Source organism: Antennarius striatus, chromosome 12 (genome assembly GCF_040054535.1).
Source record: "Antennarius striatus isolate MH-2024 chromosome 12, ASM4005453v1, whole genome shotgun sequence".
Classification (NCBI taxonomy): Eukaryota; Metazoa; Chordata; class Actinopteri; order Lophiiformes; family Antennariidae; genus Antennarius; species Antennarius striatus.
The window spans coordinates 1,664,419-1,681,749 of NC_090787.1; the positions used below are offsets into that span (position 1 = coordinate 1,664,419).

The 17,331-nt window shown below is 48.5% G+C and overlaps 1 protein-coding gene across 1 annotated transcript; it reads left to right on the forward strand.

The window, feature by feature from the left end:
- The first annotated feature begins 139 nt into the window (after nucleotides 1-139).
- znf142 (zinc finger protein 142) lies at nucleotides 140-6,688 on the forward strand. The gene is made up of 8 exons (XM_068329164.1): nucleotides 140-282; nucleotides 401-517; nucleotides 681-911; nucleotides 1,075-1,890; nucleotides 1,999-2,176; nucleotides 2,619-5,406; nucleotides 5,791-5,896; nucleotides 6,123-6,688. The coding sequence occupies exons 2-8, from the start codon at nucleotides 478-480 to the stop codon at nucleotides 6,551-6,553; spliced, it is 4,590 nt and encodes a 1,529-aa protein (XP_068185265.1). The 5' UTR covers nucleotides 140-282; nucleotides 401-477; the 3' UTR covers nucleotides 6,554-6,688.
- Nucleotides 6,689-17,331: the final 10,643 nt, after the last annotated feature.

The following is a 17,331-nucleotide window of genomic DNA, read 5'->3' on the forward strand; positions in this document are numbered from 1 at the left end:
TCCTGTGTTTGGCAAATACATCCCGACTCTCCGCTATGACCGCAAACATTCGTTCCTCATTAGCCCTGAGGGTCATGACGATATCACTTAGCTCAAAAGCTTTTTGTAAGAAAAATTATATGTCCATTGTGGTTACAGACCAGATTACATTTTTTTAAAGTGAAACTGCAATAGCGCTAAAAATTAATAGATCCAACTGTACGGAGTTAGAAACCTGCGTTTCAAGCTAGCTAGCATTGAGATGCTAGCGTATTGATAACAGTTGACTACAGTGGAGGCAATGTGAGTGAACCACCGGCTACTATCACCGTGTTGTGTCAGCTTTACGCTAATTTAGAAGAGAAATATCAGTAAAGATGGATTCGATCGGTTGGGTAATTGTTGGTTTTCTGTTCTTCAGATTGATGGGACTTCAGAAATCAGGGCAGTGGGTTGAAATTGTGTCCCTGCTGGGATGTGATCGATGGTGACGCTGTCATGGCTACAGCTAGCAAGCGTCAGCTGCGTTCTGTTGAAGGTACATAGAAAACAGACCAGGAGTTGGTTTCAGGTTACATAATCTTGCTTTATTTTCCATTAACAGTTGACGTTAATAGTGTTTTTTTGGAGGTTTTTTTGGCCATAACTACATTAGTATTAGAAGTATGTTTTATATTAGTATTCTGGCACCTCTGTTACAGGTAATGACGCTGCAGCAGCAGCAGCTTTAACCACTGATAAAATCCACCAGCCCCATGTGTCCGGCAGGCCAAAAAGAAACCGAATACCCAATTCACGTTATGCATCATCAGTACGAGAAGAGAGGCACGAAGAACAGCCTGAGAGGAAGATCCACAAGAAGAAAAGTGTGCAGAGGGCAGCTGAAGGAGAAGAACCTTCAGGAATGGATGCTGCACCTCTTCCTTCCAAAGGTATAGACCCTGTTCTGCTTGGTAGATCACATGGATTGTGATCCAAAAATTTCCCAGTTCCTTTCAAACTCCATACCCCATCCTTCCACCAAGTTATATGTAACATTCGGAAAAATATGTACAATTTTATCTTAAACTTATTTCAAATGTACTTGTCCAACAGAGTACCTTGCAGAGGGATCGGAGCATATTTATCGTACCCACACCTGTCCCAAATGTCGGCGCTGCTTCAAGATGCGCTCCCATCTAAAGGAGCACCTTCATTTACATTTTCCGGACCCCAGTCTTCAATGTCCCACCTGTAAGCGTTACTTTACCAGCAAGAGCAAGCTACGCATACATAGACTCCGTGAGGAAGGTGAAAAAGTTCATCGATGTCACTTGTGCGAGTATTCTGCTGTGGAGCGTAATGCAATCCACCGCCACCTCATCAGTGTGCATGCCAAAGATGCTGGCAGTGGTGGCAGCTATCCATGTCCCACCTGTGGCCAAAGTTTTCACCAGAGCAGGACACTTAAGGCTCATATGAAGACGCACAACTTTCTGTCAGACAACAAGCTACTAGCCTGCTTTAATCAGGGTTGTTCTTTCCAGAGTTCTTCACGCAAAGAACTTATCGGACACACTGCAGCGGTGCATGGGGTGAAAGCATTAGAATGTCGGCATCATGCCTGTGGTGCCATCTTTCAAAACAAGACGGACATGGAGGCTCACTTTCGCACACACCTCGCTTACCACTGCTCACAGTGTGACTTTTCTTGCTCCAATAAGACAGTCTTCCTCCAGCACCAGCGGCATGGCCACCCAGGAAATGACAGGCTTTGTTGTGATTTTTGCCCTTTTGTCACCTTAAACCCTGTGGAGTTTGAGCAGCACGTTGGGCATTTGCATGCCAACGAGAAAACCCATCGCTGCTCTCAGTGCAGCTACGTCACCTCGCATAAGCGTGGCTTGAAGCGACACATGCTGATGCACAGCGGTAAGAAGTTCATCCCATCCTGTTTCCATTTGAGTAGCTCTTCACTGGAGAGCTAATGCAGTACATTTGCAGCACATGTACTGATTCAGTCTTTTCTTCCTACATTAGGTGAGAAGCCCCATAAGTGTAGCTTGTGTGACTTCAGTTGTCGGGACGAGTCCTACATCTCTAAACATATGCTCACGCACTCTGATGACAAGAATTTTATGTGTGCTGAATGCGGCTATGTGACTAAATGGAAACACTATCTGAACGTCCACATGAGGAAACATGCTGGAGACCTAAGGTAGATATTTCAGTAGTTGGCTGAAACATATTTCCTTTTGACCGCAAATTCATGCACAGATTAGTTGACCTGCGTGTGTTGTGTTAGTCCATGGCAGTCATCCCTAAAGAAAAGTTCATACAAATATGAGAGGATGCAATAGAAGTTTTGATGTTTAAAAAAACATTTTCCTGAAGTGAAAAAAAAATGATGATTTTTCATTTTTGGGTGACTGTTGACAATGGTGCAAACAAATGAAAATTTAGTGGCAGAAAGTCTTGAGGAGACGCAACTATCATTTTTATTGATTTTTATCTATATTTTGTTAACATCATGTTTCTGTCAAGCTGATCAGACCCCTATATTGTCCATGACTTATCGCTCTGCTCTCTCAATGATGTGGAATGGATGTGGTACAGTATAGTATGGCTGTTTTGATTCAACTTCCTGTCTCCTCTCTTAGGTATCATTGTAATCAGTGCCCCTACCGCAGTCACCGCATGGACCAACTAAATAGCCACAAATTACGACACCAGGCCAAGTCTCTCATGTGTGAGATCTGTGCTTATGCCTGCAAGCGCAAATACGAGCTTCGCAATCACATGTTGACCAAACATTGTGGAGGAGACAAACAACCATCTGTCTATAAGTGTAAATACTGCACATACACTACCTGCTACAGGCAAGCCCTCCAGAACCACGAGAACTGCAAGCACACCAAGCTGAAAGAGTTCCGCTGTGCCCTCTGTATCTACTCCTCTTTCAGTAGCATTAGCCTCTTCCTGCACAAGAGGAAAGCTCATGGTTATGTCCCCGGTGACAAAGCATGGCTAGAGCACTACGCTGCAAAGGAGAAGGAGAGGAGTTCAACTGAGTTCTCACAGGAGTTTTACATCAAGACCTCAGGGGCTCATGAGCAGCTTGACCAATCTACTTCAAAAGAGGCTCCTTCATCTCAAAGAGAAAAATCAGATCATCTTGAAACAGCAGAATCCAGTAAAGAAACAGTGATGGATGTTTTTGATGTTGTCTCCCAAGAGGTTGTTGATGAAGATGTTTCAGATAGCCCTTCACCCACGAACAGTCCCGAAGAGTATTGTACTCTTGTTTTAACGACACTATCTACCTCTGACTATCTTACGCCGTCTCTGCAAAATGAAGAAAATTGCAAAAATCAAACCCCGAACAATTTAAGTTGCAATGACTCTGATATATCACAAGAAAAGGCCTACTTCTCCACAGCTTCATCTGAGGAAGATCCTGTAACAGTCTCAGATAATGAATGTGAACGACGTGACCCAGAGCTGTTGAGTAATACTAATAAACCAGCTGAACCTGGAGAGAATCAGGCTCAAACATCCAAGGCAGCGAATGATGGTGGAACAATGAGTTACTCTTTTCCACCGGAGAGAAGTCAGACATTAGAGTCTGAGCTCCGTCTGCAGGCTATGAAGAAGCATGACAAGGATCAAGCAGAAGCCATGGTTTTGGAGGGGCGGGTACAGATGCTGGTGGAGCCGACGAAAGATGTTTATCGTTGTGACAAGTGCTCCTACATAACCAGCAAGGAGACTGCTTTGAACTACCACCGCCTGGCTCTGTGCCACGGTAGGACGAAGGTTCACAAGTGTCAGGCCTGTGATGCACAGTTTAGGCAGAGGCGAGGCCTTGATAGCCACATTGCAAAGAAGTGTCCTGCACTCAAACGAAAAACAAGGACATTTGTAGGTATTTCAAACACACATTTGGCTACAGAGGACGTCTCTCCTGATGTTCAGAAAAAATCCACACAACCAGATGAGGGAATAAGTTCTGATCAAACAGAACCTTCGTCTTCACAAAATCATATTGGCTCGAATTTGAATGATCAGAAATTTCAGCAGCAAGAATCTAGAGTACGTAAATCTTCATTAACAACGTCCCAAGGTGTTTTGCATAATGCAATGACAGAACACCAGCTAAACAAAACTCAAGCAAAAAAGCTTTTAGATCGTGCAAAAAATCTGTTAAATTCCAGTAACGAAGAAAGACATCCCTTGGAGTCCCTTTACACAAAGATAGATGGGAAATTCAAATGCCAGCTTTGCAATTTCTCATCAGTGAAGCTTGTAACAGTTGAGCGTCATCTGTCAACCTGTAGAAAAGTCTCAAGAAGAAGAGACAGTCAGATGGTTTCAGAAGTGGATGATGGATGGGATGACTTCTCAGTTGGCACGAAAAACGACTCAAAGTCAGATGAAAATCGGTGCACTCAGTGTTCATTGGTAGCCAAATCTAAAGTGTCTTTGAAATGTCACTTACTCCGTGTCCATAACCAAAGAAAAATTGGTGTCACTCAATCAAAGTGTTTGCATTGCAAGCACTGCACTTTCACTTGTAAACAGGAACGGCGCATGGTCCAACACGTGGCCCTCAAGCACAACGGTGCTCGACCTCATCGTTGTCAGTTCTGTCCGTTTAGTACCACCAGGCGTTATCGCTTGGAAGAGCATGAGTCTCTTCACACGGGAATCGGCCGTCACAACTGTGATTTGTGTGAAAAGACCTTTGGGGCTGCGACAAAACTGCGTCAACACAAGATGCGCATCCATGACAAACAAGTGAAACACTTCTGCTCACTTTGTGACTTCAGCGGTTACACGCATGACGACATAAGACGACACAAACGTCGGTGCCACACGGGGGAGTTAAGTCATGCTTGCACTCATTGTGACGCTCAATTCAGTTCAGAAGTTGCACTAAGAAACCACTGCAAACGTGTGCACCAGCTCCAGGTCTGCTTCTCATGTAAACATTGTGACTACACCTGCAGCAATGAGGTCACTCTGAAGACCCACCAAGAGACCAAGCACCCACTGTTGAAGTGCACCACCTGCCAGGAGTCTTTTAAAAAAAAGGAAAGCCTCACCATTCACCAGCGAACCCACCTGGTACAACAGTGTCAGCTATGCCCCTTTGCTACCAAAACAAAGCATCTGTTAGCTCAACACCTCCTCAGTGAACACGAGGATGGATCTCCAGACACCAAGCCTCTGAGGTGCAGCAGCTGTGAGTTTGCTTGTCGACATCAGCTCGTGTTGGAGCAGCATCTGCGTTCACATGGAGGCAAACGTCTCTACAAATGCACAGACTGCAATTATTCAACCCGGAACAGGCAGAAGATAACGTGGCACATTCGCATTCACACGGGGGAGAAGCCGTACAGCTGTGAGCTGTGTGCTTACACCTGCACCGATCCGTCCAGGTTACGGGTAAGCTCAACGTTGAAAGGCTGATTTTACTGTGAGTGAAATGAAAATTCACAGAAAGCACCGTTGCAACAATCATGTTGAGGTAAAACTTGTAAACTATCTTGACTTTGTCAAATTGTAAATGTATTCCAGCAATGATGTGGAATTTATCCTTTGATTGCCACTAGCATATTTGACTTAAAACAGACTGCTACACTGTAAGTGAATACATTCAGTTTGATATGCAGGATCTGGTATATATGAAATGACTGATCTCTTTATACTTTATATTTCTTACCTTTGGACAGGCTAGGTTTGACTAGCCGTTTCCTAATCCAACACAGCCTGTCTGGCTTCTGGTGATAGGAAATACAGATTAAAGTGATGTTTTCTGTATCTTCTTAGCTTCACATGAGGGTTCACCAGGAAGAGAAGAATTATCTTTGTCCACAATGTGGTTACAAATGCAAGTGGGCGACTCAGCTGAAGTACCATATGACCAAGCACACAGGTACAGCAAAACATAAAGCTTGATGGTTGTACTTGGGTTCTTTACAAGACTGGGAATTAATCTGACAAGGAAATTGTGGTCATGAATGTGACAGAATATATGTAGCATTCATTACTGATTCTATTATTAGATTATTTTTTCAATAATGATAATGTCTTGGCTGTCTGTTTTTTGAGCTTATTATATGTGAAAGTGTTCAGAGTTTTCAACATTTATTCATCTGCAGGAGAAAAGCCGTATGCCTGTGATGACTGCGACTACCGTACAAACAGAGCAGACGCCCTCCGGGCCCACAGAGACACGCAGCACTGTGAATTGCGGCCTTACGTCTGCGAAAAATGTGGCAAAACTTTCAAGACGAGTTTTATACTGAAGACCCATCAGCGTCAGCACAGCAATGACCGACCGTACGTGTGCGGCCTGTGCAACAAGGCCTTCCGTTGGCCAGCAGGTCTCAGACATCACTACCTGTCTCACACCAAGCAACAGCCGTTCTCCTGTCGCCACTGCTCCTACAGAGCCAAACAGAAGTTCCAGGTAGTCAAGCATTTGCAGAGGCACCATCCAGAGGTATCAGCGGAGCAGGGGGTTGACAGGGACCCGGAGGCAGTCGGCCTTACCCTGAGGGAAGCCATACAGGGGATACTGGATGAGTGACCAGCAGACACAGAGAAGAAAGGAACTGCTAGTGGGGTTGTGGAAAGGGGTAGACAGTGAGATGAAACTCTGATGAGGGGAATAATTTACTGAAGAAAAAGTATGTATTTTTAATAAATTTTACTGTTAAATTACTGTTAACATTTTCTCTTAATTGTTGTGTGTGTGTGTAATATATATATATATATATATATATATATATATATATATATATATATATATAATGATGCTTGGATGGACTTGAAAAATAATTTCCAACTAAGATGGTGTAGATGCCAGCTCTGTGTGGCAGCTATAGCCTTTAGAGCATGTTTGTTTATTGTATGGTCACATACGGGGATGCGCGTCACGTGGTGGTGGTGGTGGTACGTCAGCACCGGTAGTAGTAAAGTCAGCTGTTCACCTGGCGGGACTTTGGCATGAATGGACCGAGAGGGGGTGAATGGGGAAGTGCTACTTTTTGCTGACCACTTTTGTTCTTTTGTCGTATATTGAATCACTGTCTTCCCCCCATGTAAGTTTTTATGTTTGTTATCAGTAATAAATCTACAAAACGCAGTACTCTGGAGCAGTGATCGGTGACGCTTTGACAGCCAGCGCGTCGGGCAGGGTTTTGTTTTTCCCCTACTCAGCCTCTCGGCGACTAAGTTGTTCAGGATAGTCGCCTTCACTTTGTCAGCAAAAAAGGCACAAAGCATTGGATTGGAGCCGCAGAAGGACTTCACAAGCCACGGGTCGCTTTGGACGCACCTCACGGAGAAAGTGGGTAATTGAATCATTCGTACACACGGGTTCGGGGCATCCCGCCTGAGAGCGCACCAGCCGGACAGCCTCGCTGTGAACAGCGGTATGTTACCTGATTTGTTTTGCTGTTATGTTGGCTTGTTGGAAACAGTTTGAACGGGTTACTGCTGCGTGGAAATTAGCGTTGCTGTCGCGGTGTGTTGGTTGTTGCTGCTGCGGGAGTTCATGCAGCCAGCGGACTGCTGTGTTCGGAGCCCGGTTTGTGTGGTTTGTGGCGCAACGCTGGATCGGCTGGTGTGATGTCATGCCTTTTTCACCTGAAGGCTGCAGCTTGTTGTGGCTATTGATGATGCTGGCTTTGCATTGGATTTTCTTCGTGATCAGTTTGTTGTGCGTTCAAAATGAGTGGTACAGAGAAGACTGGTTCAACTGGTGGCGAAGAGGAGAAAAGAAAACCAATCCTCACTGAGAAGGCCCTTGTAAATAAAATCGAGTCAATTCAAAAGGAGCGCAAAAGGAAAGTGGATGAAATAAAACGTTTGATACTGTCAATGAAAGAGCTCATGAAAGATGAGAAAAATGTTTCACTCGTCAAATCACAGGTTGATGTAATTGTGCAACTGTCTGAAAATGCCACTGCTTTGCATGATTTTCTGTTGCCCTTAATTCCAAGTGATGAACAAAAAAAGCACAATGAGTGGTTTTCAAGGATTTATAAACGTAAAGAAGGATTTGTTCAGGATGTGGAAGCCAGGTTTAAAGTGACCAGTGGACGTCCAAGCAAAGCTCTGTCAGAGACCCATGTCACTAGAAGGCTCCAGCAGGAGCAGGCCTTTCCAGGAGGAGGCCAGGAAGAGTCCTTGGAAAGGGAAACACAGGTGGATATGGAAGGTGGAAAAGAGCATCAGTGTCACCTAAATCTAAATCCTCAAATCGATTACCAGGAGGAAATAGTGTCTCTGCAGCAAAATCATCAAAATGATGGCCAGAATGAAATGGCACAGTTTCACCAATATCCTCAAATTGATTACCAGGATACAGTAGCACCTACTGACAACATATCAAACCACAGCAAGTTGAGTGGCTCAAGATCTAAAGTTTCATCTACTGCATCTGCACGTCTCAAAGCCGAGGCTGAAATGGCTGCCTTACTGGCTCGGCAAAGGTTGCTCAAAGAAAAGCATGCTCTTGAAGAACAGGAAGAGCAATTAAGAAAACGAAAAAAACAACTTCCGCTGGAGGCTGAGATAGCCGCATCTATGGCAAGGGTAAATGTTTTTTAAGTCCTCTGGCTCAAGTGTACACAGTCGTGCTTCTCGGAAAAAGGATGGCATGGAGTCTTATTTCAAAAGGGGCCTCAACATTCATGCAGAGACTTTTGTGTGTAGTGGGGTTACATAATTCACCCAGGTACTTTGGATGTGGATTGTTGGTTCCTAAACGGACAGGTTAATGTGTTGCACACCTGTTTTCGTTTTACCCTGCTCAAACGTTCAGCAGTAAAGTTTTTGCTCCTTTTGATACTCCGCCTCTGACTCCAATTCTTCGGCACCACATTGGTGACCCCGACGTCAGTCTTGATGTAGTTTTCGAGACTAATCCGAACATGATGAACAGCCCTATCGTCTTGAAATTGCCAGAGTTTTGGGAGACGTCCGCCGCAGCATGGTTCGCCCAGGCGGAGGCTCAGTTCGCCCTCCGCGGCGTGGATGACGACGCTACACGCTACTACCACGTTGTCACAGGCCTAGGGAGCTCTACTGCAGCCAGAGCAGTGGGTTTCATCACATCCCCTCCTGCAAGTGATAAGTACCCAGCATTAAAGGCATATCTCCTCAAAACTTTTGAACTGTCACGACCATAGAGAGCCAGGCGTTTGTTTGCGATTAAAGGTTTGGGAGACAGCAAACCTTCAGAACACATGGAAATGATAATAGCCCTGCTCGGGGAGGAAGAACCAAATTTCATCTTCATTGAACTTTTCCTGAGGCACATGCCGCCGCACGTGCAGATGGCACTCGCCAATATGACCATTACGGAACCCCGTGCTCTAGCAGAAGAGGCTGACCGTTTCTTCTTGGCTACACAGCGTTTAACCCCTGATGTGTTGGCCCTGGCGGGCAGTCACACACCCCCGGCACGCAGTCACACACCCCCGTACGCTGGTGCACAGACTGACTGGTGCACAGAAATGCCCCTGCCGTCACCGGCCGTTCTGACCTGGGGTTATGCTACTTCCACGCACGCTTCGGCGCGAAGGCGAAGCAGTGCAGCGCCCCTTTGCAGCTATGGCCCGCGCTCTGTGAAGGCCGTGAGCGCCACGACCTGATTACTGTTCAACAAAGACTCCATCTCTGGGCGTAAATTCCTCTGCGTCACCGGTGCTCAGAGGAGTGTCCTGCCAGCCATGGTGAGTGACACTGCCGGTGGGGCCCAGGGACCGCCATTGACGTCCGCCAACGACACCCCGATTCGCACCTATGGCACAAAAACTGTTAGGCTGTGTTGCGGGGGCCAGCGCTTCAAATGGGAGTTTGTCACGGCCGACATCTCCTTCCCCATCCTCGGCACCGACTTTTTGTTTGCTCACAGGCTGCTCATGGACGTCAAACATGGCCGCCTGGTGGACGCGCTAACCTTCTTGTTGATGTGCGTACGCGACGGGGCAGAATACAGCAGCCTCTCCAGTTCTCTTTCGGAGGGTGACAAATACCAGCAACTCCTCAGCAAGTTCCCCAACTTGACCCAACCCACCTTCTCCACCGCCACGGCCAAACATGGTGTCGAGCACCACATTGACACTATGGGCCCTCCCATCTATGCTAGAGCCCGGCGGCTCGATCCGGAGAGGCTGGCGATCGCCAAGGCAGAGTATGCTAATATGGAGCGGCTTAGGATAATCCGACGCTCGGACAGCCCCTGGGCCTCGCCCCTCCACATCGTGCCGAAACCAGACGGCGGTTGGCAACCCTGCGGCGATTGCTGTCACCTCAACGATGTTACTACACCGGACCGCGACCCGGTTCCCCACATCCAAGATTTTTCGGCGCACCTGGCGGGAAAGGTCATCTTCTCTAAAGTTGACTTGGTGCGTGGTTACCACCAAGTCCCCGTACACCCCTCGAACATTCCCAAGACGGCGTTGGTCACGCCCTTTGGACTGTTTGATTTCACGCGTATGCCATTCGGGCTTAAAAATGCGGCCCAATCCTTCCAAAGGCTGATGGACTCGCATGCCTTTCGTTTTCGTCTACTTGCTCCTCAGAAGAGGAACACCTGACCCGTCTCCGGGACCTCTTCACGAGACTTAACCAGCACGGCCTGATCATCAACCTGGCCAAGTGTCTTTTCGGGCAGACCTCCTTCACTTTCTCGGACATCTCATTGACAAAAATGGTGCCGTCCTCCTCCCTTTGAAAGTGGAAGCTGTCTCTGCCTTCCCCAGGCCACACACAGCCCGAGCGCTCCGGGAGTTTCTCGGCATGGTTACGTTTTACCATCGGTTCATTCACCGAGGGGCGACTGGCAGCCCCTAGCCTTTTTCAGCCGCCAGTTAACCCCCAGGGAACACAAGTACAGTGCATTTGACAGAGAACTCCTGAGCCTTTTCTTGGCCATCCGCCATTTTCGCTGCCTGCTGATAGGCCGGAGTTTCACGGCGTTCGTAGACCACAAACCCCTCACGTTCTCGATGTCCAAGGTGGCTGAAACGTGGTCTGCTCGACAGCAGTGCCAGCTGTCATACATCTCCGATTCTCCCTCCTCGGCCCCCATTTTTCTCACCCGCAGGGGTTGGCCTGTGGTTCCCCCCCGGGTGAGGGATTTTGTTTATGGGTGAATTCTGGGGGGGCTCGTGTAGTGGGGTTACATAATTCACCCAGGTACTTTGGGTGTGGATTGTTGGTTCCTACACGGACTGGTTAATGTGTTACACACCTGTTTTCATTTTACCCTGCTCAAATGTTCAGCAGTAGTTTTTGCTCCTTTCGATACTCCGCCTCGGACTCCAATTCTTCGGCACCACATGTGCCAAATAAAGATGGACAGGAGGGATGGATGCAGCCTGTAACTGGAAATTTTAATCCACACTTTGGAGGTGCAAGGCCAGTCTCCTGTCATAAGCAGGACCAATTATATCCACCAGGGGCCCTCAGTGCTCCCAAAACCAGAGACCACAGCCCCTACTGCTGTAGTGCCACCTGTGTCTCAACATAAGGATGCACATAGCCATTTTTCCAGCAACAGCAGCAGTGACCACAATATTATGTCTATTTTGGAAATACAAAACGAAATGACATCAGTATTAGTGCATCAACAAACTCTTGCCTCACTGCCAAAGAGGGATATCCAAGTCTTTGATGGCGATCCTCTACAGTACCATGCCTTTATGCAGACATTTGAACACACCATAGAGGCAAAGACTAATAATCCTGTGGACTGCCTGCATTACCTGGAGCAATACACCAGTGGGAAGCCACAACATCTAGTCAGAAGCTGTCAACACATAACTGATGGCACAGGATATGCCACAGCGAAGGCTTTACTGCATGAACATTTTGGAAATGAGCATCATATAGCAACTGCCTACATGAACAAGATATTTTCATGGCTGCAAATTAAGTCAGAGGATGCGAAGGCTTTACAAGCATACAGTCTGTTCCTGCGTGGATGCTGTACTGCCATGAAGGATGTATATAATCTGTGTGACTTCAACACACCAGCCAACATGCTCATTGTCATTAAGAAGATGCCCTACAAGTTGAGGGACAAGTGGCAAACAGTGGCATGCGACATTCAGGAAAGGCACCGCCGAAGAGCCATGTTTTCCGATATCGAAGTCTTTGTTGAACGGCAAGTGAAGATTGCCATCGACCCTATATTTGGAGACATACAGGATGCGCCGACAGTTGGTGCAAGCAAAGACAGTGGCAAAGCAAAACCTATGCATCGCTCGAAAGCTAGAGGGACTAGTTTTGCCACAACTGTTACGACACTTAAGAAAACGCTTCATTCAGAGAAGAGCAAGGTCAAAGATGGAGCTGAGAAGACATGTCTCTACTGCAAGAAAGGCAGCCACACGCTGGAGTTGTGTACTCTATTGGAGAGAGAGGCTCATAGTGAGAAGATGGAGTTCCTGAAAACTAATGGAGTTTGCTTTGGCTGTTTGTGTGCAGGGCACATCAGTAAAGAATGCAGGAAACGTCTCTCATGTAAAATATGTGGCTCACTACACCCCAGTATGCTGCACATCCATCAAAAGGAAAAGGAAGCAGAGGCAGGGAAAGACGAGAGAAAATCAGCAAGTGTTGTGGACAGTGCTCTGGTGAAAGTCAACACCGGTGGTCTCACTGGGGCCGGCAACCAGGACTGCAAGCTTGCCATCGTACCAGTGAAAGTCAAGTAAAGGTCAAAAGGTAGTGGAAACCTACGCCTTCTTAGACCCAGGGAGTTCTGCCTCCTTCTGCACAGTGGGTCTGATGGAGAAGCTGGATCTCTCTGGGAGGAAAACAAGGATTCTTTTGCGCACCATGGGCCAAGAGAAAGTTGTTGAGAGTTGCATAGCATCTGCCTTGGAAGTCTCTGGATTGGACAGCGATACATATTGTGAACTGCCAAAGATTTTCACACAACAGGAAATGCCTGTAAAAAGAAGCAACATTCCACTTCAAAAGAACCTGGAAAAGTGGCCTCATCTGAGACACGTCCATCTGCCAGAAATAGATGCGGATGTGGAGAGTTTGATTGGCACGAATGTGCCCAGAGCTTTGGAGCCACTGGAAGTCATCAGGAGTGTGGATGGAGGGCCATATGCTGTGAAGACGATGCTTGGCTGGACTGTAAATGGGCCTCTTGGTGATTGCAGGGACAGTCCTGTGAATCAGTCTGGAGTTTTAGTAAACAGAATTTCTGCTGTCACACTTGACGAGCTCTGGAATCAACAGTTCAAGGCAGACTTCCCCGAAAGCAGTCAAGACGAACAACCAGGGCTGTCAAAGGAGGACCGCAGGTTCCTGGAAATGGCCGACAAGACTGAGACTGGTGGATGGCCATTATAGCATCGCCTTACCTCTGAGGGACAGAAAGGTGAGCATGCCCAACAACCGCAAGATCGCTGAGCAACGCACCTTCAACCTGACAAGGATGTTCAATAGGGATGCATTGTTCCACAAAGACTACACTGCATTCATGAATGACCTGATCACAAATGGATATGCTGAGAGAGGGCCAGACTCAGATCTGGAGCGCAGAGACAGCAAGGTTTGGTATATCCCTCATCATGGGGTATACCATCCCCAGAAAAGGAAGATCCTTGTTGTTTTTGATTGTAGGGCTTCATTCAAAGATGCATCGCTCAATGCACATCTCCTGCAAGGACCTGACCTCACAAGCATGCTGGTTGGTGTCTTGACCAGGTTCAGGAAGGAGCCCATGGTTCTGATGTCTGACATTGAGGCTATGTTCCATGAAGTCCGTGTGCCAGAGGAAGATGCAGACTTGTTGCATTTTCTCTGGTGGCCCAATGGAGACTTCAGTAAAGATATAAAAGAGTACAGGATGGTTGTCCATTTTTTGGGGGCTACATCATCCCCGAGCTGTGCTAACTTTGCTCTCCGGAGATGTGCCGAAGATAACAAAGAGCTCTTCAGCCAACAGGTCTTTGAGACCATCATGCATAGTTTTTATGTTGACGACTTCCTCACCTCTGTAACCTTAGAACACGCCGCTATATCCCTGTGTGATGACTTGAGAACCATCTGCGCCAGGGGAGGCTTCCATTTGACTAAATGGATCAGCAACAGCCGTGGTGTGCTGGCAGTAATATCAGAGGAGGAAAGAGCAAAGGAGGTTAAGGACTTGGACCTGGATCAGGAAGTCTTACCAGTGGAGAGAGCACTGGGGTGCGATGGTGTGTACAGTCTGATACCTTTAAGTTTAGCATAACCTTTCAGGACAGACCATTGACCCGAAGAGGAATTCTGTCAACCGTCAGCTCGTTCTATGATCCTCTAGGGATTCTTGCTCCTGTGATTTTCAGAGCCAAGAGGATCCTTCAAGACCTGTGCTGGAAAGGGCTAGGCTGGGATGACCCCATACCAGCATCTGCCACCCAAGAATAATAGCGATGGACATAGTTGGGCCGTTGGTGAAGAGCAGTCGAGGGCACCAATACATTTTGGTTGTCTCTGACTATGCCACACGGTTCCCGGATGCATTCCCCTTACGAACGGTCACCGCCCCTGCTGTGCTGTGCTGTCTTGTATAGTTGTTTTCCAGGGTCGGCATTCCAGAGGAGATTGTGACCGATCAGGGGACCAACTTCACCTCCCGCCTGCTGCAGCTTCCATCGCCAGCTGGGGATCTCTCCAATCAAGACCACCCCGTACCATCCTCAGATGGACAGCTTGGTGGAGAGGTTCAACCAGATGCTGAAGAAGATGCTGCAGAAGTTTGTAGCAGACACTGGGCGGGACTGGGACCGATGGTTACCCTTCCTCTTGTTTGCATACAGGGAGGTTCCTCAAGCCTCCACCGGTTTCTCCCCGTTTGAGCTGCTGTATGGCTGGGACGTCCAGGGGCCATTGGACCTCCTGCGGAAGACTTTGGAGGCTCCTTCATCTGCAGCCGGTGATCCAGTTCGTGCTGGAGATGCGGGATCGGCTGGCAGAGTACCGGGACGAGGCTGAGGTCAACCTGTGAGAGGTCCAGCAGTCCCAGAAGGCCTGGTATGACAGACAGGCCCGACACAGGGAGTTCCAGCCCGGCCAGAAGGTCCTGCTCCTACTACCATCCTCCACCAGCAAGTTGCTCGCGAAGTGGCAGGGCCCTTACACAGTCCTCTGGAAAATGGGACCTGTCACTTACGAGATCCACCAGCCAGAGAAGAAAAAGGTTAAGCAGACGTACCATGTCAACCTGTTGAAGGAGTGGAAGGAGGCTCCTGTCCCGGTTCCTGTGGTGTCCCTGCTGGTGACGGAGGTGGACACTGAGGGGGAGGAGGAATCGTCCCTGACCAGCGTCAACCCGCCTGCCGAACCAGCTCTTGGCCACCTGTCTACTTTCCAGACCAACCAACTCAGCGATGTGTTCCAGCGAGTCTCCGAGCTGTTCGCCGCCAACCTGGGGAAGACTGTGCTGGTTGAGCACATCGTCCGCCTGAAGGAGAGGGGGTCAGTCCACCAGAGGTCCTACAGGGTACCTCAGCATCTGGTGGAGAAGCTCCTGAAGGAAGTGGAGGAGATGCAATGCCTGGGGGTGATTGAGCTGTCGCAGTCCGAGTGGTGCAGTCCAGTGGTCATTGTGGTGAAGAAAAATGGCTCACTCCGCATCTGCACGACTTCCGGAAGCTCAATGCCATGTCGGAGTTTGATGCCTACCCTATGACCCGGATCGATGATCTGCTGGAGAAGATTGGCCGAGCCAGATTTATCACCACGCTCAACCTCTGCAAGGGCTACTGGCAGGTGCCCCTGGAAGAGTCCAGTCGTCCATACATGGCGTTCTGGACACCTGCTGGACTCTTGCAGTTCACTGTGATGCCCTTCGATCTCCATGGAGCTCCCGCCACATCCTAGAGGCTGATGGATCGTGTCTTGCGGGGATGTGAAGACTGCAGTGCTGCCTACCTGGATGATGTGGTCATCTTCAGCGCCACCTGGGAGGAGCACTTGCAGTACGTGGAACGAGTCCTGAGCTAGATCCAGCAGGCGGGCCTGACACTGAATCCGGCCAAGTGTCAGTGGGCCCAGGCAGAAGCACGGTACCTTGGCTATCGGCTGGGGCATGGAGAGGTCCACGGCCGTGCACAAAGAAGAAGGTGAGATATTTCCTGGGCCTGGCTTGCTGGTACAGGCGGTTCATCCCTTAGTTTGCCACCATCGCTGCTCCGCTGACCGCCCTCACAGCGAAGGACCAGAGGAATCTGGTCACCTGGAGTGAGGACTGCAAGACCGCCTTCCAGACCCTTAATACCTGCCTGTGTTCTTCACCTGTACTGAGGAGTCCTGACTTCAGCCAGAGGTTCCCGGTCCAGACTGATACATCGACCGTGGGACTGGGAGCTGTCCTGGCCCAAGGTGCGTCAGGGGAGGAACAACCGGTTTTGCACCTGAGCCGTAAACTGTTTCCACGGGAGACTAGGTACTCCACTGTGGAGAAGGAGGGCCTGGCCATCAAGTGTGCTCTGGAGAGCCTACGGTACTACCTGCTGGAAAGGGAGTTTGACCTGGAGACCGACCACCGAGCGTTAACCTGGATTAACTCGATGAAAGAACACAACAGTTGTCTCACCCGCTGGTACCTATCCCTGCAGCCATTCCGTTTCCAGGTCCGCCATCGGGCGGGCAGGACCAACGTTGTGGCTGATTACTTATCCAGGTTGCCGCACATTGTCAACCTCAGGGAGGAGGATGATAATGTGACGGAGCGGTCTCTACTGCTCTGTATATAATTTTTTTTGTTGCAGTGGGTTTTTGGTTTTGGGAATTCTGATCTGCACTGTAAATATTTTTTCACTGCTTGTTGCTGGTGAAAATAAAAACGCCACCAAAAACGGATATTTTCCGGCTGCGCCATCAATTTTTTCCCCACTGGACAGACTGGGTGAAAAGAGCTGCAATTGTTAGAAGGCTCCTGCATCAGACGATGCTTAAAACCCCCCAACTTTGGAGAAGCAACCGTGGCCCAGCTGCATCACTTTGCGGACGCAAGTGAGGAGGGCTACAGTACTGTCACCTACCTGCTGTTGAGCAATCAGCGAGGCCAGACATACTGCCTTCATCATGGGGAAGTCCAGAGTGGCACCTCTTAAGCCTGTGACAATCCCACGTATGGAGCTGACAGCAGAAGTGGTGGCAGCTCGTATGGACAAGCTGTGGAGGAAGGAGCTGAGACTGCAACTGCAAGACTCTGTTTTTTGGTCAGACAGCACCACTGTTCTGAAATGGTGGCAGAAACCTCGTGCTGTCAAGGCTGCGGCAGCGCTATTGGATTCCCTATGCCAATGTTGCCATAAGGAAAGTCTTGGCCAAGTGTGT

Coding starts and splice junctions, on each gene's coding strand:
- znf142 (XM_068329164.1), top strand. CDS start 478: ATGGCTACAGCTAGCAAGCGTCAGCTGCGTTCTGTTGAAG. Junction 518..680: donor TCAGCTGCGTTCTGTTGAAG/GTACATAGAAAA, acceptor CCTCTGTTACAG/GTAATGACGCTGCAGCAGCA. Junction 912..1,074: donor TGCACCTCTTCCTTCCAAAG/GTATAGACCCTG, acceptor CTTGTCCAACAG/AGTACCTTGCAGAGGGATCG.